The 27,252-nt window shown below is 44.5% G+C and overlaps 2 protein-coding genes across 4 annotated transcripts in view; one reads left to right on the top strand and one right to left on the bottom strand.

Annotated features, from left to right (window-relative positions):
- The window catches only part of CCL19 (C-C motif chemokine ligand 19), a 1,093,152-nt gene extending 1,090,936 nt beyond the window's left edge, over positions 1-2,216 (bottom strand). The window contains exon 1 of the mRNA XM_069213346.1: positions 2,124-2,216. The gene's annotated coding sequence lies outside the window, so the exon portion shown is untranslated. The remainder of the gene's footprint in view (positions 1-2,123) is intronic.
- DNAJB5 (DnaJ heat shock protein family (Hsp40) member B5) overlaps positions 1-27,252 on the top strand; it is a 71,273-nt gene that overhangs the window by 12,195 nt on the left and 31,826 nt on the right. For 2 of the 3 annotated variants that reach the window (XM_069213129.1, XM_069213214.1), the window contains exon 2: positions 8,517-8,765. In XM_069213129.1, coding sequence (XP_069069230.1) covers positions 8,555-8,765 — 211 coding nt within the window. In that variant the 5' untranslated portion in view covers positions 8,517-8,554. Of the gene's footprint in view, positions 1-4,153; positions 4,396-8,516; positions 8,766-27,252 lie in introns of all 3 variants that reach the window. The other variant, XM_069213044.1, reaches the window with a different exon arrangement.

Genomic DNA, 27,252 nt, shown 5'->3' with positions numbered 1-27,252 from the left:
TATATAAAATGAAATTATGTGAGCTCAAAGGGAGATTAGGTTTTCGAATTACAGGGCACAACGCATTAGAAGAGAATAGAGACTTTATTGCGTTCTGTGAATTCGGATGTTGGAAGTCTGAAAACAGGAAATTATGTTATGAATCATTTACATAAACGCTTGGAAGCTCCAGTAGGCCAAGCTAGCAGCAGAACTAGAAGGATCGAAACCAGGCCAGTATTTTTATGTCAAGAAAGGTAAAGATTGGAAAATCAGTCAAATTCGGTATTTTACCTTTATGAAATATACTTTTTAAATGGCAAATACAAGAAGAAATCGCTTTAAATTTACTTTGGATTTGTTTAAATAAATTGTCAATGGTTGTTAAAGCAAACAGAGGGATAATTTCCGCACTAAAAAAAGAACACGTAGAATTTTCCATACATTTTTATTTAACTGGCAGATTTGGTTTTCCAGAATATAGTTCCTGAACAAATAGCCGATATTTATTTTTCTGACAAGGTGGCAATCTTCAGTAGAAGCAGCAGGGAATGTTGCAGTAGCCTCCATCCCAGCCAAGTGAGCAGCGTAGAGAGAACTCAGTGGCTCTACTGCAGTTGTTTTAGGAGGAGTGAAACAAAACTATTGGAACTCAAGTTTCCCCGCCTCCTCCATCCTCACTGATGTGAGCCTGAGTGAGGTCTGGCCTTTAAATATGTGTCCCTTATCTGCTTCATTCTTAGGAACAGTGATAAAACAGTGGCAGAAAGTGTCGATAGTGTTTTTAAGGCCCAAGCAGTGGGTTGGACAAAACACGACTTTTAGATAAATTCCGCTTTCCTCTGGAGCAAAGATGGGGGCCAGAGAAGAGTAAGCTGGCCTCCCTCCTACGTTCTTGGACATCACTCCTTATTGTTGCCCTTACAATGAAGATGGCAGATGATTTCAGCACTTGGGAAAAAATGATCAGCTTTAGATTCCTCAACAAAATGTACCTTCATGTTTAGGTAGAAAATCATCACCGCCATCTTTTCTACAGATGTGAATTAGTTTTCTTTTTGACAGCTTAACAGTGGCAAGTTTGCCGACTTCTACTTTTGTCTTTATTCAAATTGTTAGCCTCAGACTGTGTTGACCACCTCTGACCTTCAGATTCAAGGATAGGAAGCACTGCCCCGCGGGCAGATCTCCTGAGTTATGCTTCACCCATGAGGCAATTTATTTTTGAAATGTACTTGCCTCTCTGAAATTCTTGCAGAGCTCTTTGTTGGGCCATCGGCCAAGCAACAGGTTGTCCTGGTTCACAATACCTGCCATGTAGGAATCCATTTATTGGGGCTTGCTGCACAGGCACAGTAGGCACGATGAATAGCTGAACGGTGGGAAGTAGACCAGGTGGGAGGGAGTCTTGTGCAGCAGCTGCCTGAATTTCCACATTATTGTTCCCATGGAAACGAGGAAAAATCCTTCGGAGAGAAGAGAGTGGAATGGAGACATGCTTAGGCACGGGGGGGGGGGGGATTCACATTCATCAGTGTGCCTCCAGAGATAGCTGTAGGACTGGTCATACACCCCCGCAGAACCTAACAAGGCAACTTCCGGCAGCCTCTTCCTCCTACGTAGGAGGCAATCTTTTCTCCCAAAAAAGGCAGTATAGAGGGATGATGTGGGTGGCCTGGCTCAGAAAAAGATAGCGCACCTGTTGCGACATGCAAATCTTAGTTGTGTAGTCAGTCGGTCTTTCAGACGTAATCCAGTGTGAACATTTACCACAAATTCACAACCTTGCGCTGCGTAGAGCCTGTAAGGTCTCCCTTTCTAGGTATTTGCTGTTCAAAAAGGACGATCGTGCCTGTCTGTAGACCTTGCTCGATCTCCTGCTCGTCCTTACCAATCTACATACTATATATGTCCCCAGGGCTGCTCCAGCCTTGCATCAACCGTTTTCAATTTTCTAAAGTACAAGTATATCAGAATGACGAAAGTAGTCGCTTAATGGGCAATATTTCCAATTAGGTCTAGGAAAGGGGGCTTTTCGTTTCCTTGTTAATACAGTACAATACCAAGGAAGATGAGACTTGAGCAAAAGGATCTTCGTCTAACATTGATGGAGAGCCAAAAAGCGCATAGTGTTGTCGCGTTACCTTTCAGATCGTGCTGCCGCTTTACATCTGATTTTTCGTCCATCGCTGGTTGCAAGATCTCAGCTGCCTGGAGAAAGCTGTTCCTCCCATTCTGAATTGGTTGGTTAGACACCACCTGATGTGTGCCACTGCGCTGCCTTTTAAAGGGGACATGTGCATTCGGGTGTTTCCTTAATAATAAGGATTTCAAAGAGCCACTTTTGCACGGTGAACTTCTACGATGGAGGAGTGCAGACACTACTGCTAAAAAGGACCTCAGTGTTGATAGTGAAAGCTTTTGCTCTCTCTAAAGACTTTCCAAAGCCCTTCAGTTGTCTGCACATTGTTTTTGTGGTTGCTGCCTCATCTAACAGTAGGATTTAAGACATGCCTTACATGGCTTTGAATTAAGTAATCACAGGAACAGTTAGACTTTGGGTGGAATGTAAAGACATTATGTGGTGGCCTGTAAGCTTTCTAGATTTATCACTATGAATTATTGAGCTCTGAATAAGGCTACTCTGTGTGCTTCCCAGAGTTTGGGGTGCTATCCTGTAGGAGGTCATTGGAAGAAGTGAAGCATTTGGCTGGCTCGGCATCCTCTGAAATTCTGTCTGCTGTCCATAGATCTCCTCGTTTGTCCTTCATCAAGTGGCAGGTGTCTTTTCATTTCATATCCATCATCCTCCCCTGCCATCAGCATTCCTGTGTGTGGACGGTATGGTCATTAAATAGGTCTACATCTTTTAGGTTGCTTTTTCTTTCTGCTGGCTTTGTGCAAAAGTACACAGAGCTGCTGAAGGGTTCATGAAGTGTTAGTATTCTGCTGAACTGGTCATTTCCTCGGTGCTGCTTTCGGTCACTGCAGGATCCCACAGGAGCTTTTGTTTATGGTCCTTGGTTCCTGCAAGCTCATGGGTGGCGTATGATACCCTGCTGTGAATTGGAAGATTGTGCCCAACAAATTGGGGGAAATATACAAAAAGTTTTGTCTGAAGGAATTTTACCAAATATCCTGTCTTCCTAAATAGGAGAGTTTTAAAAAGGATAAGTTCCTCACTTAGACCTACAGCATTTGCCTTTTGGCTTCTTTCTAGTGTTACAGCACTCTAACCCAACAACTTTGTTCTTGGGTGATGTATAGAGAAAAGTAGAACACCGTGCCCTGAATATTATCTGCCTGCCCTTTTCCAAGGAGTTTTACCTTTTGGAACAGGAGTGGGTGTGGCGGAGATGGGGACAAGTGGTTATGCTGAAAGATAAAGAATATGTACATGCGCTTTCAAACTGCGCATTTATAAAGCCATGTTCACTTTGAATTTGTTGCATTGTATGGGCTAATACTGTCCACAGTTTGCTTGGTCTATGAAATGTCTTAGATTTATTAGATCATTAAGTGCTAGTGCACAAGCTTCAAAATGTGGCAGAAGATTTTGTTTTCTGACTTTGTTGTTCCAAACAAATAGACAAAGTATTCAAAAAACAATTGAGCAGTTACGGCCTGTTCACGAGCGTTGCAACTCTACCCCCATTGATTCTTGCCATCATTTTGTGTGGCTGCTCTGTTTGGTGATCTGGCACAGTTGCCTAGAAACCCACTGTATGCTCACCATAGCATACTTGAAAACAGTGCACTTCTTGGATAACAAGCACACTGAAAGGAAAAATGCAATTTTAATTGTGTTCTTACACAAGTTATTCCATGCCATAGCCAGGGATATGATGAAGCTGAGTCAATTGAGTACATTAACAGGTTAGTGGACGGTGAAAATTCTCAGGAAAAGGCAGCAGGTATACTGTTTTATGTAATGATGTCTTCCATACCTGCTGTGTTTACCATTCCCTCCCATCTTCCAAGCATCTTATTGTTCTCTTGAGCTGAACAGAGGCATCCAGAGGAATGACCAGGATCATCGGTTTAACCAAAGAAAATTTAAAATTGTGTTCTTACAAAACTGACCTTGTCTGTGCTGTCTGACTATCTGCTTTGAGGTGTACCTTTTTTCGACTAATTCTAAAACCAATTGGGCTCTTGTTTGTTTCTTTATCAGAATTCTAGTTTGCACCTTAAAGAAGCAACCATTTGAACCTTCACTTCTCTGGAAAGGCCTACTCCACAGCGCCGGCGGCAGGCTGCGGCAAATCACCTAAGCCATGTTTAAGTGTGATCACAGACAGAGGGAATGCAATGAGTATTTTCACAAATCTTTCGGTGACGGCGTGGCAGAAAAGCGTAGGACAACCTTTTTCAGTCTGGGTATTACCTTAGGAATCCTATCAGCGCACTTTGGGGGTAGGTACGCTTTTGCCATTATTGGGGCAGGGGTTGCTACACTATGCACGATTTGTAGGAAACAACTGTAATGCTGGCTAGACTTGACTGGTCTGTATGCGTACGTTTAAAGCCAACCTTTCATATGCCTGGAATAATCTTTTCTGCTAGGTCACAACGTATCCTGTGCCCCAAAGGCAATAGATGAGCTCAAGCACATGTATGGCCACGCACCCAGGCCCCTCAGGATTCTTGCAGCCTTTCTTTCCTCTGTCTGAAACTTTGTGCAAATAAAGCCGGTTCTCCTTGGGTGCACTCGTTTACTAAATTACTTAGTTTTTGACAGAACATTGCCATATTAGTTTCTCTGCAAATTGACCGAGTTCTCTGGCACGACTAGGTTAAAGAAACGCAAGTTCTGCAGATCTCAGATTCTAGAAAGCGACGCTCAGAAAGCATGGTCTTCATCACCTCCGGGAGCACCACCCACTAATATATATATGATGTCTACCTCCTGTATGGATTCAACAAGACATCTTCCGACGTCGGTCTTCAATGAGGTGCCCAGTTAGACTGAAAGTAATCCATTGATAGTGCAAAGGTTATCTTCCCATAGGTCCCCTACGAGATCTTGGCTGGCTGAATCTGTGATGAATGCCTGTCGATACGTACATGCTTCTATGCATTCATCGTCCGCTCTCTAGGAATCGGCCTCTGATTGAGCATTGGGATATTCACCTTTATAATCGGAGTGTCAGTGACTTGAAACTGATGGCGATTTAAATTGCACAGTTTATTACAGAAGTAATGGGAACAAAGATAGAACAGGTTTCCCTCCCTCAAAAAGGGTACATTCCCTTCAAATATAACTTTTTACTATGGAATCCTATGTTTAGATGCTTGGGCCTTATGACCTAAGCTGTCGAGTTTATTTATTGGGTGGGGCTTCAAGTATCATTATATCCTTCATAACTGGGACTAGCAAAGGGATACCAGAAGGGGCCTTTCTTAAACTTTGAATGTTCTGTTATCTCTACAAGTAGGGCAGAAACGTGATGAGGTTTCCCTTTCACTCATCAGAAGGGTTTCTCACAACAGACTTTTCTGAGTAACCTGAAGTGACCTCATTGTGCCTTAGAAGTTTGCTGTAAGTGGTGTTTAGAACAAACAATGTCTTGTATGTGCATTGCAGAGCTACCAACAGCCTTTTTCTTTTTTCTTAGCTAAAATAATACAACAGTATTGTTCTATTTACAAAGTGGGGAGGCGCTCACTCCACTGACCTATCTAACCTTGCAATTAAGATGTGGTTGTGGACCCAAACATAGTTATGTCCTTTTATTCCATCACTCAGAAGATGGAGGGTCAGAACATTCATGCACACTACTTCCATACAAATGACTTTCATGTGCATAATGTAAACCAGTTGTTTGACACTGGGGTAACTGAAGATGGACCTCTTTGCCTCTACATGGTTTAGGACAAAACAAAGTGTATTTAGTGCACTTTTCTGCATTGATAAAGGCCTGCCCGTGCTAGATGTTAGATTCATGTAGGTCTGTACCCCCAGTTATGATTTTTCATAACTCACCGTGCTTAATGATTCTGATGCTGTATCTGTGACCCATCAGGCACTGCAATGCACAATTAGCCTGCCTCCATTGAATAACCCAGTCCTTCACGATGTCTTGTGTTCTTCCACTTCTTTTATCTTTATCCTTTGCTCTATGGTTTTTGGAGTTAAAAACCATTTACATCTAGGTCTGACGGGCTAGAATGTATTAACCCTCCAAGCTGTTAGTAAGGGTTCAGAGAAAACTAATAACATAAGAGCAAGGTGGTTTAATTCTACCGTTTGATGCTGCAAAAGGAAATTCATTTGGAGTATTACATTCTGGACCTCTTTTTATGTTTAGTTTTTCTAACTTAGCCTCAAAAAGGAAGATGGCATTCAGATGAGCCCTCGCCTGCTTCTTTCTAGCATTCAGTTCTCCTCCTCCAACTAGATTAATATTTGAGTTTTATCTACTTTAGCCGTTAAACCTTTTAAATCTATGAAATCCAGCAACAATACATTTGTGACATGAAAATTACTGTGCCTCAGGTCTGGCAAATAAGTGAGTTGCAGTCTGTTATTGCACACTAGTCACACACTGTATGATGAACATAAAGTGGGCCTCCAGACCTACCCTTATTTTCCTCTGAAAATTCGAGCAACACCTCTGATGGATCTGGTCATTTTCCTTCCTCCTTTTTCACCCCAACTCTTCTTGGAAGTGAAACCGCTCATAAATCATTTTGATAAGTAAACAATGCAATTCTGTTTGGAGCATACCAGTTCACTCAGCCCCGTTCATAGGACGTGTTAAGCTGTGGTTTCTCTACTCCAGCGAATGCAGTTTCTAAGGCTCTATTATCCATTGGATAGTATACTTGTATACTGATGCAGTAATCTTCTGAGGCTTCCTGTTGTTAAACTGTAGGGTACAATAGCTTTTCTAAGACAAGTCCCAATGGAAACGGTAAGCAAAGATGCCAGTAAGGCAATGTGCCATGCATTCTGCAGTTGTATATTCTAGAGCAAATTCTCAGTTTGGCCAAGCCACAGTAATGAGCATCTTTTCCTGGATCCTAAGTAGTAGTGATAGCTGTGACATCATTCAGTCCATCTTCTCAGTATTTTACACTCCTACGCCTGTGAAGGAAAGACGGCTAAGGCCATTAGAGTCCCCCAAAGTTATACTTCATAGATGTTTAGCCCTTGGGTCTTTTTTTTAATACAACCTGCATACTACCCCCTCTACTCAAGTTAATTTGTGTAAGCAGCCATGTATAACATAGAGCAAAGGCACTGGGAGGTGGAAGGCCAATTCAGGGTGGGGCTTGGGTGCAATAAGGGGCAACATATGAGCTTGACTTCAGTATTGCTGCACATGTTCTGGTCCTTAGCCTATAGTGAAGTATGTCCCAGTAGTATGAAAGGAGGGCTTAAGGACTGCGAGTACAGAATTTACTATGGTGAGTATCTTGTTTTTATCAAAGGGCAGTGAATGTGGTTCTAGAATGTCTTAACTATCTCAGGGCTCTCTTTAGAATTTTGCTGCAGAAGTATACGCCACACACAGATGCGAGTGATTAAAAGCATACATTCTATGTAGGTAGTGATAACACAAAATAATAAAACCATTCATAAGTTGAACACCCTTTTTTGATCGCAGCAGAGTGCTCCATGGTGGTAAGTTGCTGTAGGTGCTGTCTGATGTGAATCGATGGATTGAGAAGAGTCAAAAAGGGGACATGTCTCTGCATATTTGATAGTCATTTTATTTGATAAATCTGTTCAACTCTTTATATAAGTAGACTAAGCCAACCCTTATGTGTAGCCATTTTCAGTTTACTTAAATATTGTGTTCACTTTTAACAGTGTCAAATATTACCTCTTTCCTCTTATTATATTTGAACCATACTGAGATTAACTGATGGTTGGGGGGGGGAGGTCTTCTAAAACCTTCCTTGTTGTTCTTTCTAATTCTGGTGCCCACTCTCCCTTTCTAGCACTCCACTCTATGAAATGATATTGCATAGTAAAATGTCCTGACCCTGCCAACTTGACAGCTGTGCCACACAAATGTGGATACCATTTTGGATTGTAAACAGAGAGAGCGAATTCTGCTTTGGCCACCCAGTACATTACTTTGAGAGAAAATTAAAAAGGTGATCTCTTTGACAGTTGACTAGTGAAAAAGGGTTAACATGCTGGTATGGGGAGTAATCTACTAAAACAAAGTTAAATGCTACTTTTGTATATTAAGATACATCTAAGTTCATGTTGTATAACTTTATGTTCAGATCAGAGAAGAACATATATATTGTCTGAATTACTGGAAAATGATTGTTACCAAAATGTTGCCTTTCTCTTCCATCACTTCATCTTCCCCTAATCATTACACTGGAGAGTTTTTGTGCCAGCCTTTGTGGATGACCTCAAATACTTCTAACACATTACTTATCAGCTTAAATCACCAGTCTGTGTTATGGGATCCCAATAGGCCTGGATCTTTCTATAATGCAGGCCATGCACGGCAAAAGTAGTCGTAGTCACACCCTCCTGTATTAATAGCTTCTCATGTGATTTTTTTCAGGAACTAAGAGCCTCAGCCAGAAAGAACATCTCGTTGAAATGGGAAAAGACTACTACAAGATTTTAGGTATCCCAAATGGGGCTAACGAAGATGAAATCAAGAAAGCATATAGGAAGATGGCTCTTAAATACCACCCGGACAAAAATAAAGACTCAAATGCTGAAGATAAATTTAAGGAGATTGCAGAGGCATATGATGTCCTAAGTGATCCCAAAAAGAGAGCTGTATACGATCAGTATGGAGAGGAAGGTAAGAAAATAAAATGGCGTAGAAGCTCAGTGAATATTTTGATTAGCTGTTACATGTGACGAAAAGGGTGCGGGACAGCCTCCTAACAGATAACTCTTCTATAATTGCAAACCCAGATAGGACTTTGAGTGTGTTTTAAGATACTTTGATATTTCTTTCAACAAAACCCCACTGTTCCTGATCAAGGCCTGCAGAAAGAGCAGCGCAGGTCCTGAAATGCATTGAGGTACACAAATTATGTACTACTAGTTTCTGATTACAAAAGTGCATTGTTGGCATTATCCATTAGCCTTGAATCATGGACTGTCAAGTGTAGGTGTGCCTTTGTTTTGGATTCTGAAACACCGTAACATACATCTACTTTGTTACTGCAGACTTATCCTGCATTAACAAACTACTACTAGAGATTTCTTTGATTTGCCAAATTCATTCCCCTTTTTACTTTTTTAACTCAAAGTGGTGTGCCTCTTACTTTTAAATTACGCTCAAACACTACTCTTGGCTATGCCCCTTTGTGACTCCTAATCATAATCTTATGTCCATAATCCCAAGGACCTATTGGGGTGCCCTTTATATTGCTGGTCTAGACTTGTGAGCCTACTGCCAATAAAACTCCTATTTTGTTAAGTATCAAATGGGTACAAAAAGGAAAAAAGAAATCAAACATTCCACCCAATCACATGATTTGTCTGAATTGAAAGTGTCGTGTTTCACATATTCCACGTAGCCCACTGTGGAGATAAGCTATTGGCCCTTGTAAGTGCACTATAGACTGCTTCAGTGCACAAAATCAAACTCCCTTTAGTCACTTCATGGCATGGCCAGCAATTGTTTGGATTGGGGCGAGCTATCAATGTGCTGCCTAAGAATAAATATCCCAGGAATCCCGGTGTCCTGGGCGGAGTCTGCACATGTGGCATTCCGACAGAGCCTGTGTCAGTTGGTGCCTCTCTGGGGTTTGCATGAATTCTGCCCTAACATTCCCAGAGTGTAATCGAGTTAATGTATCCTTCCCACTTGCATACGGAAATGCCTGTGAGAATGTAGTGAATGCAGGGGAGTGGCTGGAGGGGACCCCCACCCGAGCAGCTGCATGGCATTAAGCTGCAATGGGATGAAAATGTTAGCTCAATTTTAAAGTAGTTAAATGACATTTGCAAGCATGTGTGTCGGGGGATCCTCCCTAGACTTACAATCTATAGCATATTCCATTCCGACTGTGGGAAGAGTTGTGAAATTAAAGTTGCAAGGTTCTAATTCTTTAGAAACACTGGGCTCAATTCAGAGTTCAGTGTTAGAAAAAAATGTTTGTAAAACCTAGGTATTCTGAAAAACAGTTCCATATATGTAAGTGACACTTATACCTGGGGAATTTCATTATGTTTGAGGATTTTCTGCATTAGTAAGTGGTACGTAGAAAACTAGTAGTGGGCATTACAGGGGTGTCAGATGGCTAGGAAAGTACATTGCAATGTAGGTGCACACCCACTCAGCCGAAACTGCGTGGTGGTTTGCAACCTTTTATAGTGCCTTTTCTATGCTTATCTTCACTTCCAAGGAGACACAGGTATGATCAATGTAAGTGCATACAAGTTTACCACTAGAACCTGTTTTCTCTGTAACTGTGGGTGAAAGATTTGAGAAGGTTATAGTTGTATCCTGGGGCAGATGTCTGGCCTTTACATTCTCACTCACCTTGAGTTCTGTTATGGAATGTGTTTTTGTAACCTGGCTGGAGATTCTCTGTGGGGACAGTTACGTTGTAGGCTTTGGAGAGGGCTGACTTCCTCCTTCAAGCAGTCCCTGACCCAAAGCAGAATGAGCAGGTTTCTTCAATTTCTCGTGCACAGGGGTAGGCATAACAGGCAGACAAGCAGTGGATGTTAATAGTACAAAATTAAATGCATAGTTTACTAAACTAGTAAAACACGTATACTGTTTTTTAATGTGCGTGTGTATGTGTGTGTATATATATATATATATATATTTTCAGTAAAAAAAAAACCAAAGGTTACAGGAACGTTATAGTTAGGTTTAGATTTTACATGCACAAAACCATGTTTTTTCAAGTAACTACTAATGTCCTAAGGTATCTATAATTCGTGTCCTCGCCAAGCACAGTTTTCTCATCAGCAATTTTACTGCAAATGTCATGAGTGATGTAATATCTGGGGTAATTTGCAGTGGATAACGAGGGCATGAGTTTGAGTTATTTCAAGTAACTTTAACTTGTGCCCTAAGGTAACTATAATAGCTGAGTTTCTATGGTTTTGAGCTAAAATGTCCCTGTAACCCCTCCTCCTTGCCAACCATGGGCCAAGTCCATGTCCCCTCTTTAGCCCTGTGTGGCTGTTGTTAGGCCACTACCCTTTCCCCCTGCCCTGAATGGTTAGCTTGCTGCCCCAGCCACCTGTAGGAGGCTGGACTGGCTTGTAGTGAGTACCTAGGGGTACTTGCACCTTGCACCAGGCCCAGTTATCCCTTATTAGTGTATAGGGTGTCTAGCAGCTTAGGCTGATAGATAATGGTAGCTTAGCAGAGCAGCTTAGGCTGAACTAGGAGACGTGTGAAGCTACTACAGTACCACTTAGTGTCATATGCACAATATCACAAGAAAACACAATACACAGTTATACTAAAAATAAAGGTACTTTATTTTTATGACAATATGCCAAAGTATCTCAGAGTGTACCCTCAGTGAGAGGATAGGAAATATACACAAGATATATATACACAATACCAGAAATATGCAGTATAGTCTTAGAAAACAGTGCAAACAATGTATAGTTACAATAGGATGCAATGGGGAAACATAGGGATAGGGGCAACACAAACCATATACTCCAGAAGTGGAATGCGAACCACGAATGGACCCCAAACCTATGTGACCTTGTAGAGGGTCGCTGGGACTATTAGAAAATAGTGAGGGTTAGAAAAATAGCCCACCCCAAGACCCTGAAAAGTGAGTGCAAAGTGCACTAAAGTTCCCCAAAGGACAAAGAAGTCGTGATAGGGGAATAAGGCAGGAAAGACACAAACCAACAATGCTGGATTTCCAATCTGGGGTACCTGTGGAACAAGGGGACCAAGTCCAAAAGTCACAAGCAAGTCTGAGATGGGCAGATGCCCAGGAAATGCCAGCTGCGGGTGCAAAGAAGCTTCTACTGGACAGAAGAAGCTGCGGTTTCTGCAGGAACGCAAAGGGCTAGAGACTTCCCCTTTGGAGGACGGATCCCACTCGCCTTGTAGAGTCGTGCAGAAGTGTTTTCCCGCCGAAAGAACGCCAACAAGCCTTGCTAGCTGCAAATCGTGCGGTTAGCGTTTTTGGACGCTGCTGTGGCCCAGGAGGGACCAGGAGGTCGCAAATTGGACCAGGAGGTAGAGGGGACGTCGAGCAAGACAAGGAGCCCTCTTAGCAGCAGGTAGCACCCGGAGAAGTGCCAGAAACAGGCACTGCGAGGATGCGTGAAACGGTGCTCACCCGAAGTTACACAAAGGAGTCCCACGTCGCCGGAGACCAACTTAGAAAGTCGTGCAATGCAGGTTAGAGTGCCGTGGACCCAGGCTTGGCTGTGCACAAAGGATTTCCGCCGGAAGTGCACAGGGGCCGGAGTAGCTGCAAAAGTCGCGGTTCCCAGCAATGCAGTCTAGTGAGGTGAGGCAAGGACTTACCTCCACCAAACTTGGACTGAAGAGTCACTGGACTGTGGGAGTCACTTGGACAGAGTTGCTGGATTCGAGGGACCTCGCTCGTCGTGCTGAGAGGAGACCCAAGGGACCGGTAATGCAGCTTTTTGGTGCCTGCGGTTGCAGGGGGACGATTCCGTCGGCCCACGGGAGATTTCTTCGGAGCTTCTAGTGCAGAGAGGAGGCAGACTACCCCCACAGCATGCACCACCAGGAAAACAGTCGAGAAGGCGGCAGGATCAGCGTTACAGAGTTGCAGTAGTCGTCTTTGCTACTATGTTGCAGTTTTGCAGGCTTCCAGCGCGGTCAGCAGTCGATTCCTTGGCAGAAGGTGAAGAGAGAGATGCAGAGGAACTCGGATGAGCTCTTGCATTCGTTATCTAAGGAATCCCAAGAGACAGAGACCCTAAATAGCCAGAAAAGAGGGTTTGGCTACCTAGGAGAGAGGATAGGCTAGCAACACCTGAAGGAGCCTATCACAAGGAGTCTCTGACGTCACCTGGTGGCACTGGCCACTCAGAGCAGTCCAGTGTGCCAGCAGCACCTCTGTTTCCAAGATGGCAGAGGTCTGGAGCACACTGGAGGAGCTCTGGGCACCTCCCAGGGGAGGTACAGGTCAGGGGAGTGGTCACTCTCCTTTCCTTTGTCCAGTTTCGCGCCAGAGCAGGGCTAAAGGGTCCCCTGAACCGGTGTAGACTGGCTTATGCAGAATTGGGCACATCTGTGCCCAAGAAAGCATTTCCAGAGGCTGGGGGAGGCTACTCCTCCCCTGCCTTCACACCATTTTCCAAAGGGAGAGGGTGTAACACCCTCTCTCAGAGGAAGTTCTTTGTTCTGCCATCCTGGGCCAGGCCTGGCTGGACCCCAGGAGGGCAGATGCCTGTCTGAGGGGTTGGCAGCAGCAGCAGCTGCAGTGAAACCCCGGGAAAGGCAGTTTGGCAGTACCAGGGTCTGTGCTACAGACCACTGGGATCATGGGATTGTGCCAACTATGCCAGGATGGTATAGAGGGGGCAATTCCATGATCATAGACCTATTACATGGCCATATTCGGAGTTAACATTGTGAAGCTACATATAGGTAGTGACCTATATGTAGTGCACGCGTGTAATGGTGTCCCCGCACTCACAAAGTTCTGGGAATTGGCCCTGAACAATGTGGGGGCACCTTGGCTAGTGCCAGGGTGCCCACACACTAAGTAACTTAGCACCCAACCTTTACCAGGTAAAGGTTAGACATATAGGTGACTTATAAGTTACTTAAGTGCAGTGTAAAATGGCTGTGAAATAACGTGGATGTTATTTCACTCAGGCTGCAGTGGCAGGCCTGTGTAAGATTTGTCAGAGCTCCCTATGGGTGGCAAAAGAAATGCTGCAGCCCATAGGGATCTCCTGGAACCCCAATACCCTGGGTACCTCAGTACCATATACTAGGGAATTATAAGGGTGTTCCAGTAAGCCAATGTAAATTGGTAAAATTGGTCACTAGCCTGTTAGTGACAATTTGTACAGAGAGAGCATAACCACTGAGGTTCTGGTTAGCAGAGCCTCAGTGAGACAGTTAGGCACCACACAGGGACCACATACATATAGGCCACAAACTTATGAGCACTGGGGTCCTGACTAGCAGGGTCCCAGTGACACATAACAAACATACTGATAACATAGGGTTTTCACTATGAGCACCGGGCCCTGGCTGGCAGGATCCCAGTGGGACAGTGAAAACACCCTGACATACACTCACAAACAGGCCTAAAGTGGGGGTAACAATGCTAGAAAGAGGCTACTTTCTCACACAACCCCCCCAAACGAAGGACAATAAGGCTAACCTTGGCCAGTTGAGACTTTATTGTCTAAGTGGTGATAAGTAGAGAGTAGCTCTGCAATAGACTGGTTACTCCCTTTATCATCCACTATATGGTTACTTCCCTGTGGGGATGTAAACCACCCTGTTTGAAGTTTTTTAGCTAAGCAACAATGTGAAGATGTATTTTCAGAGTTTCTATCAGTAAGTTTTAGTTTATAGCAGTGGGAATTGTCCACTGAACCTATTTGTAGTGATGGAAATGCCAGACAGGGATGCTGTCTCAGAAAAGCCATAGCTGGGCAAAAACTTTGTCCATATGGCTGGAAGAGAGAACAGGGATGCTGTTTCTCTTGAGTTGGAGCAGGGCAGGGATGCTGTCCTATCAGCTCCACACTAGGGCAGGGATGCTGTCCTAAGTGTTGTGAGGCAGTGCAGGGTTTCTGCACTAAAGTTTCTCTGGGAGGGTTGGAGGGATGCTCCATGTTAACTAAAATGGTGCTCTTTTTCTCACCAATGTCAGTTATCCCACAGAGAGGTACTTCTACCTCAGGGAGTTCAGCTTTGCCAGCTGATGATTCCCTTGGAACAGGTGCCACCCCAGGAGAGGTTTCTCCCACCACATGAATGGTATCCTGAATGGTAGGGTGGTTAGGGGATACTGTGATACCCTTTTTACCTGTTGATGGAGAGGGATCCTGAGTTTTCAGGCCTTCTCTCCTTTGCTTTTTCATTTCAGTAGAAATGAGAGGGAACAATTCCTCAGGGATGCCCAGCATGGCTGCATGGGCATAAAACTCTACATCAGCCCAACCTGAGGCCTCTAGGTCATTTCCTAAGAGACAGTCTACAGGTAAGCTAGGTGATACCACCACCTGCTTAGGGCCAGTAACTCCACCCCAACTAAACTGAATTATAGCTAAGGGAAGAAACTTAGTGGAGTTATGGACATCAATAATTTTATACTGTTGTCCAATGATGTGTTGTTCAGGAGCCACTAGGTTTTCAGTCACCAAAGTGATACTGGCACCTGTGTCCCTGTAGGCCAAGGCCTCAACACCATTTATTGAAACTGTCTGCCTGTACTTATCCATTGTAAGGGGACAAGCAGCCAGTGTGGCAAGGCCAATGCCACTAGGTGTGACAGAAACTGTCTTGGGACTGACTACCCCAGTTTCTATGATGGACCCATAAGTGAACCCAACTACACCCTTTGCTTGACTGTTGCCAGCAGTCCCACCACTAGTACCACTACTGCTAGGGGCACTAGAGCTTGATGTATTAGTGGTGGTAGGCTCAGGGGGTTTACCTGGACAGGACTTATCCCCTGGCCTATGGCCTCTGTTTTTACACACAAAGCACCAAGGCTTTTTAATGTGTGCAGGTTGAGAAGAAGAGGAAGAATTAGTTTTATCCCCACCCTCTGAAGAGTGTTTAAGATTTGAAGTGGGATCTTTGGTTTTACCCTTATCCCCATGCTTATCTTGAGATTTTTCCCCATCTTTCTTCTTATTGCCATCTTTGTCACCCCCTGTATGAACTTTTCTGTTCACCCTTGTTCTGACCCATTTGTCTGCCTTCTTTCCCAATTCTTGGGGAGAGGTCAGATCAGAGTCTACCAGGTACTGGTGCAACAAATCAGACACACAATTATTAAGTATATGCTCTCTCAGGATCAAGTTATACAGGCTGTCATAATCAGTAACTTTACTGCCATGTAACCACCCCTCCAAGGCCTTCACTGAATGGTCAATGAAATCAACCCAGTCTTGTGAGGACTCCTTTTTGGTCTCTCTGAACTTTATCCTCTATTGTTCAGTGGTTAAGCCATAACCATCCAGGAGTGCATTCTTAAGAACTTTGTAATCATTAGCTTCATTTTCTTTTACAGTAAGGAGCCTATCCCTACCTTTTCCACTAAATGATAGCCATAGGATAGCAGCCCACTGCCTTTGAGGGACATCCTGTACAGCACAGGCCCTCTCAAGTGCAGCAAACCACTTGTTAATGTCATCCCCCTCCTTATAAGGGGGAACTATCTTGTGCAGATTCCTGGAATCATGCTCTTTTGCAGGATGACTATGGGGAATACTGCTGCTGCCACCATGGGTTTCTAAACCCAGTTTCTGTCTCTCCTTCTCTACTTCTAAGGTCTGTCTATCCAAATCCAGCTGTTGCTTCTTAAGCTTCAGTCTGGTTTGTTCCACTCTCAATCTATTGAGCTCCCTTTCTAACAATCTGTCATCAGGGTGGGTGGGAGGGACATGCCTTGAAACAGAAGTATGGTGAGAATGGACAGAAGGAGACCTGTCCCTTACAGAGGGCACCCTAACAGCTTGGCTAACAGAAACATCAGTACCACTGTGGTGAGAATAAATGCTTTTACTATGATGTGAGACAACACTATTTGTATGGTGTGACTCAACATCATTACCAACTATGCTAGACTGTCTAGTAATGGGCAGGCTAGGAAGTTTCTTTCCTGAATCTTTTCCTGGGGGAGTCCCTGGATCAGATTGGGAACCATTAGCTACTTTTTCAACAGATGGGGCACTTCTTGCCTTATCTTGTTCTCTAAGAATGTTAAGTAACAATTCCAAGGAAGGATTCTTCCCTACACTCAAACCTCTCTCTACACAGAGACTCCTTGCTCCTTTCCAGCTAAGGTGGTCATATGCAAGTTTGGACAGATCAACATTTTGGCCTGTGCCAGACATTTGTAGAGAGAGTTAAAGTGATAGTAAAAGATAAAAAGTTTGTCAGAGCTTTTAGAAAGACAGAGAAAAAAACTTTTTAGAACTTTTTAGAAAGTTTAGAAGTACTTTTCAGCACTTAGAAAAGAGTGAAAAGAGGAAATGCAAAACTTTTTGGTTACGTGTATATACACTGAACTTGTTTTGTATATTTTTCTCTTATGAAAAGTACAATGACAAGAGTGGTAAGCAGTCTCAAAGCACTTATCCCACCGCTGCACAACCAATGTAGGAGGCTGGACTGGCTTGTAGTGAGTACCTAGGGGTACTTGCACCTTGCACCAGGCCCAGTTATCCCTTATTAGTGTATAGGGTGTCTAGCAGCTTAGGCTGATAGATAATGGTAGCTTAGCAGAGCAGCTTAGGCTGAACTAGGAGACGTGTGAAGCTACTACAGTACCACTTAGTGTCATATGCACAATATCACAAGAAAACACAATACACAGTTATACTAAAAATAAAGGTACTTTATTTTTATGACAATATGCCAAAGTATCTCAGAGTGTACCCTCAGTGAGAGGATAGGAAATATACACAAGATATATATATATACACAATACCAGAAATATGCAGTATAGTCTTAGAAAACAGTGCAAACAATGTATAGTTACAATAGGATGCAATGGAGACACATAGGGATAGGGGCAACACAAACCATATACTCCAGAAGTGGAATGCGAACCACGAATGGACCCCAAACCTATGTGACCTTGTAGAGGGTCGCTGGGACTATTAGAAAATAGTGAGGGTTAGAAAAATAGCCCACCCCAAGACCCTGAAAAGTGAGTGCAAAGTGCACTAAAGTTCCCCAAAGGACAAAGAAGTCGTGATAGGGGAATAAGGCAGGAAAGACACAAACCAACAATGCAACAACGCTGGATTTCCAATCTGGGGTACCTGTGGAACAAGGGGACCAAGTCCAAAAGTCACAAGCAAGTCGGAGATGGGCAGATGCCCAGGAAATGCCAGCTGCGGGTGCATAGAAGCTTCTACTGGACAGAAGAAGCTGCGGTTTCTGCAAGAACGCAAAGGGCTAGAGACTTCCCCTTTGGAGGACGGATCCCTCTCGCCTTGTAGAGTCGTGCAGAAGTGTTTTCCCGCCGAAAGAACGCCAACAAGCCTTGCTAGCTGCAAATCGTGCGGTTAGCGTTTTTGGACGCTGCTGTGGCCCAGGAGGTCGCAAATTGGACCAGGAGGTAGAGGGGACGTCGAGCAAGACAAGGAGCCCTCTTAGCAGCAGGTAGCACCCGGAAAAGTGCCAGAAACAGGCACTACGAGGATGCGTGAAACGGTGCTCACCCGAAGTTACACAAAGGAGTCCCACGTCGCCGGAGACCAACTTAGAAAGTCGTGCAATGCAGGTTAGAGTGCCGTGGACCCAGGCTTGGCTGTGCACAAAGGATTTCCACCGGAAGTGCACAGGGGCCGGAGTAGCTGCAAAAGTCGCGGTTCCCAGCAATGCAGTCTAGTGAGGTGAGGCAAGGACTTACCTCCACCAAACTTGGACACGAAGAGTCACTGGACTGTGGGAGTCACTTGGACAGAGTTGCTGGATTCGAGGGACCTCGCTCGTCGTGCTGAGAGGAGACCCAAGGGACCGGTAATGCAGCTTTTTGGTGCCTGCGGTTGCAGGGGGACAATTCCGTCGGCCCACGGGAGATTTCTTCGGAGCTTCTAGTGCAGAGAGGAGGCAGACTACCCCCACAGCATGCACCACCAGGAAAACAGTCGAGAAGGTGGCAGGATCAGCGTTACAGAGTTGCAGTAGTCGTCTTTGCTACTATGTTGCAGTTTTGCAGGCTTCCAGCGCGGTCAGCAGTCGATTCCTTGGCAGAAGGTGAAGAGAGAGATGCAGAGGAACTCGGATGAGCTCTTGCATTCGTTATCTAAGGAATCCCAAGAGACAGATACCCTAAATAGCCAGAAAAGAGGGTTTGGCTACCTAGGAGAGAGGATAGGCTAGCAACACCTGAAGGAGCCTATCACAAGGAGTCTCTGACGTCACCTGGTGGCACTGGCCACTCAGAGCAGTCCAGTGTGCCAGCAGCACCTCTGTTTCCAAGATGGCAGAGGTCTGGAGCACACTGGAGGAGCTCTGGGCACCTCCCAGGGGAGGTACAGGTCAGGGGAGTGGTCACTCCCCTTTCCTTTGTCCAGTTTCGCGCCAGAGCAGGGCTAAAGGGTCCCCTGAACCGGTGTAGACTGGCTTATGCAGAATTGGGCACATCTGTGCCCAAGAAAGCATTTCCAGAGGCTGGGGGAGGCTACTCCTCCCCTGCCTTCACACCATTTTCCAAAGGGAGAGGGTGTAACACCCTCTCTCAGAGGAAGTTCTTTGTTCTGCCATCCTGGGCCAGGCCTGGCTGGACCCCAGGAGGGCAGATGCCTGTCTGAGGGGTTGGCAGCAGCAGCAGCTGCAGTGAAACCCCGGGAAAGGCAGTTTGGCAGTACCAGGGTCTGTGCTACAGACCACTGGGATCATGGGATTGTGCCAACTATGCCAGGATGGTATAGAGGGGGCAATTCCATGATCATAGACATATTACATGGCCATATTCGGAGTTACCATTGTGAAGCTACATATAGGTAGTGACCTATATGTAGTGCACGCGTGTAATGGTGTCCCCGCACTCACAAAGTCCGGGGAATTGGCCCTGAACAATGTGGGGGCACCTTGGCTAGTGCCAGGGTGCCCACACACTAAGTAACTTAGCACCCAACCTTTACCAGGTAAAGGTTAGACATATAGGTGACTTATAAGTTACTTAAGTGCAGTGTAAAATGGCTGTGAAATAACATGGACGTTATTTCACTCAGGCTGCAGTGGCAGGCCTGTGTAAGATTTGTCAGAGCTCCCTATGGGTGGCAAAAGAAATGCTGCAGCCCATAGGGATCTCCTGGAACCCCAATACCCTGGGTACCTCAGTACCATATACTAGGGAATTATAAGGGTGTTCCAGTAAGCCAATGTAAATTGGTAAAATTGGTCACTAGCCTGTTAGTGACAATTTGTACAGAGAGAGCATAACCACTGAGGTTCTGGTTAGCAGAGCCTCAGTGAGACAGTTAGGCACCACACAGGGACCACATACATATAGGCCACAAACTTATGAGCACTGGGGTCCTGACTAGCAGGATCCCAGTGACACATAACAAAAATACTGAAAACATAGGGTTTTCACTATGAGCACCGGGCCCTGGCTGGCAGGATCCCAGTGGGACAGTGAAAACACCCTGACATACACTCACAAACCGGCCTAAAGTGGGGGTAACAAGGCTAGAAAGAGGCTACATTCTCACACCACCTCCTCCCTACCCTCTATTGTCTGAGTCCATGCACCAGCCCCCTCCCTCCTGCCATGCATAGTCCGATGTGCTGCCAGTGCCTTCCATTTAGCTTGATGACTCTGCCCACTCCTGCTGCCCTCCGTTGCCCAATTCTGTGCCACATTGTTGCCCTTTTGCTTCGCCTCTGTGCTTACCTTGCTTCCCCTACCCTCTTTCCCTGCCCGTTGTTTGTGTGCTTGCCCCTGCTCCCTCCTTTTCACCCACCATGTTCCATGGACCTGTTGATGCCCCTCCTATCTACTCTGTCTATGACTGTCCCTCCAACCTGCCTAGCATGATCAGATGACTGCTGCCTGTCTGAGTTCCATGCCTCTATTCCCTCCTTCCTGTCCTCCATGGTTCATTTTGCTGCCACTCCCTTCTGCCATCCTTGCTCTGTTCTGCTGCAACTGCCCCTTCTGCCTACAGTGCGTGCTCTGTTGTGAAGCTTCTTCTCCTGCACTCCCTTGTTGGTGCCCAGCCCCTACCCATCCCTTCACTCCTCCATGGTCCTTTGTGTATGTCCTTGCCCCCTCCCTCTTGACCACCATGGCTGTCGTGGTGCCACTAACCGTCCTGCTTGCCATGCATGGCCTTATGTGTTGCCACAGCCCTTCCCATCTGCCCTGTATGGTCAGCTTGCTGCCCCTGGCCCCCACCCACCTTTCCTCTGTGTGTATGCCATCATATTCTCACTGTTTACCTCCATGGTGACGCTGTGCTACCAGTGCCCATCGCATCTGCCCTCCACTGTCAGCTTGCTGCTCCTACCCTGACCCCTTGCCATCTGCCCTCCGTTTTCCATGTGCAAGCCTTTATCCCCTCCTGCCTTTTCTGATCCTTTTAGGTGGACATGCCCCCTCGCCCTCCTGCCCTTCTTGGTCCATTATGCTGCACCTGTCTCTCTTGTCTGTCCGGTATGGTCAGCTTCTTGCCCTTGCCTCTTTCCCCTCTGCTCTCTGTTGTCCATGTGCATGGCCTTGTCCCCTCCCTATTGCTTTTCATGGTCCGTTGTGCTGCACTGCTGTCCCGCTTGCCCTGTGTGGTGTATTGTGCTGCTGCAGCCTCTGATACTTGCCCTGTAAGGACAGTTTGGTGCCCCTGCCTATGTCCCTCTTGCCTTCTGTTATTTGAGTCCATGTCCCTACCCCATTCCTCCTGCCGTCAGTGATTCAATGTACGTACTTGCCAACATTTTTAACTTAGTAAGTTGGAGATTTTGAAAAAGAAGAAAAAAAAACTGGGGAATTGATTCTCCTCATTGACTTACATTGGCAAAGAGGAGATTTTAGGCAGAAGACAGCTATAATAAAACCTTTATGGGCTTAAAAACATTGGCAATCTCCTGCCTGAATCAGGTCTCTTGGTATGTATGGTTGTACTACCATTGCCTCTTCCTTCTGCCCTCAATGGTCCTTTTATATTGCTACAGCCTCTCTTGCCTGTCCCTTTCATCTGCCTCCATGGTCCATTGTATTGTCACTGCCCCTCCCACCTGCCCTGTGTTGTCAACTTGTTGCCTCTGCACCCTCCTCCCTGCGCTCAATTATCAGTCTGTGCCCCTGACGTCTGCCTCCCCACAGTATTCTAATGAACAAGTAGATTGCTAACATTCAATATTTATTACAAAAGTGTGGCACGCGTGGCGCCATCTTGATATAATCAAAACTGTAATACCTTGAGCATTTCCTTCAGAGATTATAAAAATGAGAGGGTCTTATTCCCATTGAAATTATGGTTAGTGCAGTAAAAAACTAAAATGAGGACATATTTTCTGAGTTCTCAAATAGCGACAAAGCACTTATAAATTATTTGCTATCTTGATGGTTTTTTATCCAGTGGATCATTTGATTATATGTTAAACTTGGGGAGAAAATGCATTGTTACGGCCAGAGCTGCAGATTTTGCTACTTGGAAACCAGGTTCGAGTTTCTGTGTCAGCTCGACATCCTCTGAATCTGGGCACTTCACTTAATCTCCCCATGCCTAAAGCCCAAAATGAATGTGTTCTTATGTAATGTAACTGAAGCTCATGTAAAGCACTCCAGTACCTTCTGGTCAAGTCTGCCTTGTATAAAACTTCAAAACAACAAAAAAAAGAAGTGTTTTGCAGCTTCTGTCTTTGGGCTATACTTGAGCTACATTTGGGTGATATTTGTGCTAGATCTCTGCTCCTTTTTCCCAGGTGACCATCCTGGGAGACTTATTTGTTAGGAAGCTTCCTAATCTCATATACTGCAGTATCCTCCGTAGAAAAAGATTTTAGTTTTCCACTTCAGTTCCATCAAGATGGCGGTCAGATGTGCCACACTTATGGCATAAATTCAGAATGGTAGCTCTCTGATGCTCATTAGAACACTGTAGTGAACTGCTGACCACCAGGAAGATAACTGGCAATCTGCTGCTGGTGTTGAAAGTGCATGTTTCAGTCTATATGTCAGAATGTTTTAATGAAATAGAAGAAGATATTTGAGAACTCACTTAAAACGTGTCCTTTTAAAAAATATTTTGTTTTACTTCTGTAGCACTAACCATAATTTCTGATGACAAAATGAAACTCCTCATTTTGTTGCATTCTGAATTAAATGTTTTAAGTTTTACCAGTTTGATTCAGTCAAGATGGCTTCAGGTGTACCACACTTTTGTCATAAGTAAGATTATTAGCGCTTTAGTGGTTCTTTAGAATACTCGGGCAGGCTGCAGTAGAGCACAGGGGAATCGACTGACAGGCTGCTCCTGTTGAAAGTACAACGGGAAGATATTTGAGAACTTAATTTTTCTTTTTACAGCACCAACTATAAATTCCTTGACAAAATGAACTCCCTCATTTTGTTCCTTTCTAAATTAAATGTCTCAAGTTGTACCAGTTTGATTCAACCAGGATTGCTCCAGGTGTGCCACACTTTTGTCATAAGTAAGACTGTTAGTGATCTAGTTGTTCTTTAGAACACAAAGGAATCAACTGATAGGCTGCTCCAATTGGAAGTTCATGTTTTATTGAGAATGTCAGACTTCATTCTCATATGGCTGAGAAACATGGTGTGAATTTACAGAAAATATGCTCTTATTTTAGCTTCTGGAGCACCTTCCATAACTTCTATGTGAAAATCATGATAACAGTTTTCTCTCAAACATTCACTACAATGCATTTCAATTGTGTGCTGTCAAGTATATTGGTCCCAAGATGGCTGCCAGCACTTACTGGTTGAAATGCTGACAGCAAATCAGATCTCACCATGAGATCTGTGCTTAGGCACTGCCCAGATATCTATATTTCTTTTTCCTTTAGTATTTCCAAAACTACTAAACAAATGTACTCCTAATCACAAAAAGCACACTTTCTGAACCACAAGCTAGCTTTCTGCCAAATATGGTGCAATTCAGCCCAGCAGTTCGGGCTGTAGTTGTGTTCAAAATCCCTATGGGAATTAAACATGGAAAACCTTTTTTGACACCCCACCACCTCCTTTTTCTCAGCCCTCCCCTGACGAATCACCCCGAAATGTACCACATACAATAAAACACAGTAGGACACGTTTCTTGGAAAAGTTTGTGAAGATTCTTCAAACGGCGCCAAAGTTATAGCCAACTCAAAAATGCTTTTTTGTTTTGCCTATAACGTTGGTGCCATTTGATGAATCTTCACACAATTTTCAAAAGTAGTGTCCTGGTCACTTCAAGTGCTGTCTAGAAAGTTTCAGTTTCGGGGCTTGAGAAAAAGAGGGAGTCCCACTATGCGTTTTCCCCATGCAATTTCCCTTAATAATTTTAGATATAACTACAGCCAGAACCGCTGAACAGAATCACACCAAATTTGGCAGAAAGCTAGGTCTTGCTCCAGAAAGATCTCTTTTTGTAATTTAGTGTAAATCCCATTAAGTAGCTTCAGAGCTATTAACAGGGGGGGGGGGGAATAGATATCTAGGAACCTGAGAGGGTAGCTGCAGCTGCCATTTTCTTTCTCACATCGGGCCAGAGAGGGAAAAAAGAATAAAAACTAACATAAGGAGTAGGATATAGAAATCTTGCCCCCCCCCTCCCAGAAGAGACAGAGAGGTCGGACCCCTAATGGGCAAAAAGTGCGCAAATATTTTTGTTGGGCCAATCTGCAGATCCACCACAGTGCTTAGTGCGGCCCCCAGTGTATTCTTGCAAAGGATCTGTGGACCAGAAAAAAATGGAAAAAAAACACCCACTAACATACGAAACCCACTGCGCACGGCTGGCCGCAGGCATTGGTGGTTATATTAACTGTGGTAATTGGATATTATTTTACATTACGTTTACAGGGACGTTATAGTTAGGTTGCCATTTTACCCATACAAACCAGAAAAAGTCAGCAGTTATAGTTATATTTACCTGAAGAAACTATAACTTGTGCCATTAAGTAACTTTAGGCCACGAGTTATAGTTTCTTATCTTAAGTATAACTGTAAGTATGACTGCTGAATTTCGATGGTTTTGTATAGGTAAAACGTCAGCCTAATTATAATGTCCCTGTAACCTTTTGTTTTTTTCCCCAGTGAATATGTATGTATATCTCCTTTGAAAACACATCGATATCTGGGGTGCATGGATGAAACATTTTAAAATTACAGTTTAGTGACTATTGAGAGCACCGGTCACCTCAGTAAGGTTCCCCTGGACTTGCAAAATTGGCACCATTCACTCTTTTATTGCCAATCGCATTGCTTGCTGGACCAACACTGCCCCATGCTTAGGTCATCACTCCCAAGAATTTGCTGCTGAAGGACTGAAAGGGGGAGGGCAAGGAATGGAAGCTACAAAAAAAACAAATGTGTCTCTCAGAGCCGTTTAAGTTCAGTTTTTGCAGCTGCTATTATTTGAGACATGGCAGCAGTGGAGAAGTGGCACAACAGGCTTGCCCCCCCCTTAACTGACGTCCATGTATATACATGCAATTATTTTGTTTTAGAGCTGGCTACCTTCAACCCGTCTCTCTTACTCTCTTCTCTCTCGCGCACAAACACCGTCTTCTACGCTTTGCTGCACTGGCAGCAATTCAGACAGCTCCCAATGTTAGCAATAGGTTCTTGTTTTGCAACTAGGTAACAGCTGTTTTGGCCCAGTTGGCATGGTTGGGTTGAGAGCTGTTATTCTAAAGCTTCCCCTGCGCGGCCTTATTAGTCGATAGTGGCTGATTCTGTGAGGGATCCAGGAATGGTGAGCCGCATAGCTGTACCATGAGTCAGCAGGACAACGTGGCTCTGATGGGGAGGCACAGGCAGCCTTGGATAGAGTCTCTTAACTGAGGCACTTCCCAGGCCGTACTCGAAGATGTTGAGTTTTGAAGTTTTCATTTTACTTGAGTAATACATTACTATTTGAGGAACCTTGCTTGGAGAACTGTGATATTTATCCTGAAAGATGTGTTTCCAGCTGCCTAGGAACAGTGGTGTGGCAGGGCTGGAAGCCTGCTGCCAATCCAATAGTGTCTCCATGTCACTTTGATTGATAGAGGCTTTTGGACCAAAAGTCATGCACGTGCTAGTTAATTTGTCCATCTATTCCATGTATTGAGTGATGATGTCTCTCTGCTACATATCTGTATATGAAGATGTGTCTTGTGTACAGTGAAAGCCTGATGTATAAGAACCTCCTGATCAGGTGGTCGAAGGTACCGCAGCAACTTTTTCTAAATGGTGGTATAGCTTTTGCCAAGTCTAGGACGAATAGTCAGTCACAATGTTGGCTAAGTTCACTTTGCAAAATGAAATGCAAGTGGTAGCAAGTTTCAACACAATTTAAATGAAGCTTCCATAACATTGTTGAAAACCGTCCCCTTATCCGCATGGTACAGAGACTAGATGGTTGATGCTGACGAAGTATCCCTGCTTCAAGGATGCATTTCCTTTGTCCTAAGTTGGTGGCGGAGGTTTCTCCATTCTCCACTGCCACTGGTAGAATCAATTTCCTCTGGGGTTTTCAGCACCAAAGTGTCTGTCTTATGACAAAGAGGTCTAATTTAGTGAAGCATTCACCACAAACTGAACTTGAACGGTGAAGGTATTTTCACCTCCATTTTTACCAGTAAATTAGTAAACAAACCAGCATTGGAACTAGTTTGTTGGCCCAGTACTCCAATTATTTAATTTGGGGTTGTTTTCAGCCACTGTTTTAGAGCTCATCGACTCTCGATCCAATAACTGATGAGAAATTAGGCCTTTTGAAGCACTTAACTCTTAGGGTAGCAAAGCAGAGCATTCTGAGGCTTACTCCTGGAGGTGGTGTGGGGTTACCAACTCAGAAATACATGCAACAACTCAGTGTCCAACTATTGCTTAATTGAAGTAAAGAACAATTGTTTCATTCTAATTGCACCCAAATACTACACAGTCAGTTACACAGATTTGAGGTATCTATAATTTGATTGGACGATAGGGCACTGAAAATGTGAGCTTAGTGATAGTAGTTTAGGGCCTGATTTAGGGTGTGACGGATGGAGAAGCTTTTGTTGGAATGGCAGGGCACATTACAACCAACATCCCGATGGTATTCTATCCACCAGATTTAGAGCTAACTAGTGGCCCAGCCGTCATCTCTGTACATGGATAGGAACAAATTCCTAATTCGAACCATACACTGGGAGTGTTATCACATGATCTTGTGTGTGTGTGTTTTTTTCCTGTCCCTTACCGCAGGCTTTTCTTGGTGGTGACAGACAGTGGAAAGATACATTACACCGTCCTTCATAAATAGGGCAAGTGGTGTGATGTTCTTCCTTTGATGGCATCTACTCTATTGGGCCATGGAAGAAAGTATTATGTTGACTGAGCCCCTGAAACAGTTTCCAGAGGGGCTCTGTCAGTGAAATACTTAAGGTCCATCAATTTCTAAACAAGTTGGCTAGACCCTAGAGTTTGGTGGGCTGTGTACTCTGTCATGTTCACGACTGA

Source organism: Pleurodeles waltl, chromosome 1_1 (genome assembly GCF_031143425.1).
Source record: "Pleurodeles waltl isolate 20211129_DDA chromosome 1_1, aPleWal1.hap1.20221129, whole genome shotgun sequence".
Taxonomy (NCBI): Eukaryota; Metazoa; Chordata; class Amphibia; order Caudata; family Salamandridae; genus Pleurodeles; species Pleurodeles waltl.
The sequence above is the reverse complement of the archived record's forward strand: the minus strand, read 5'-3'. Positions and strand labels throughout refer to the sequence as shown.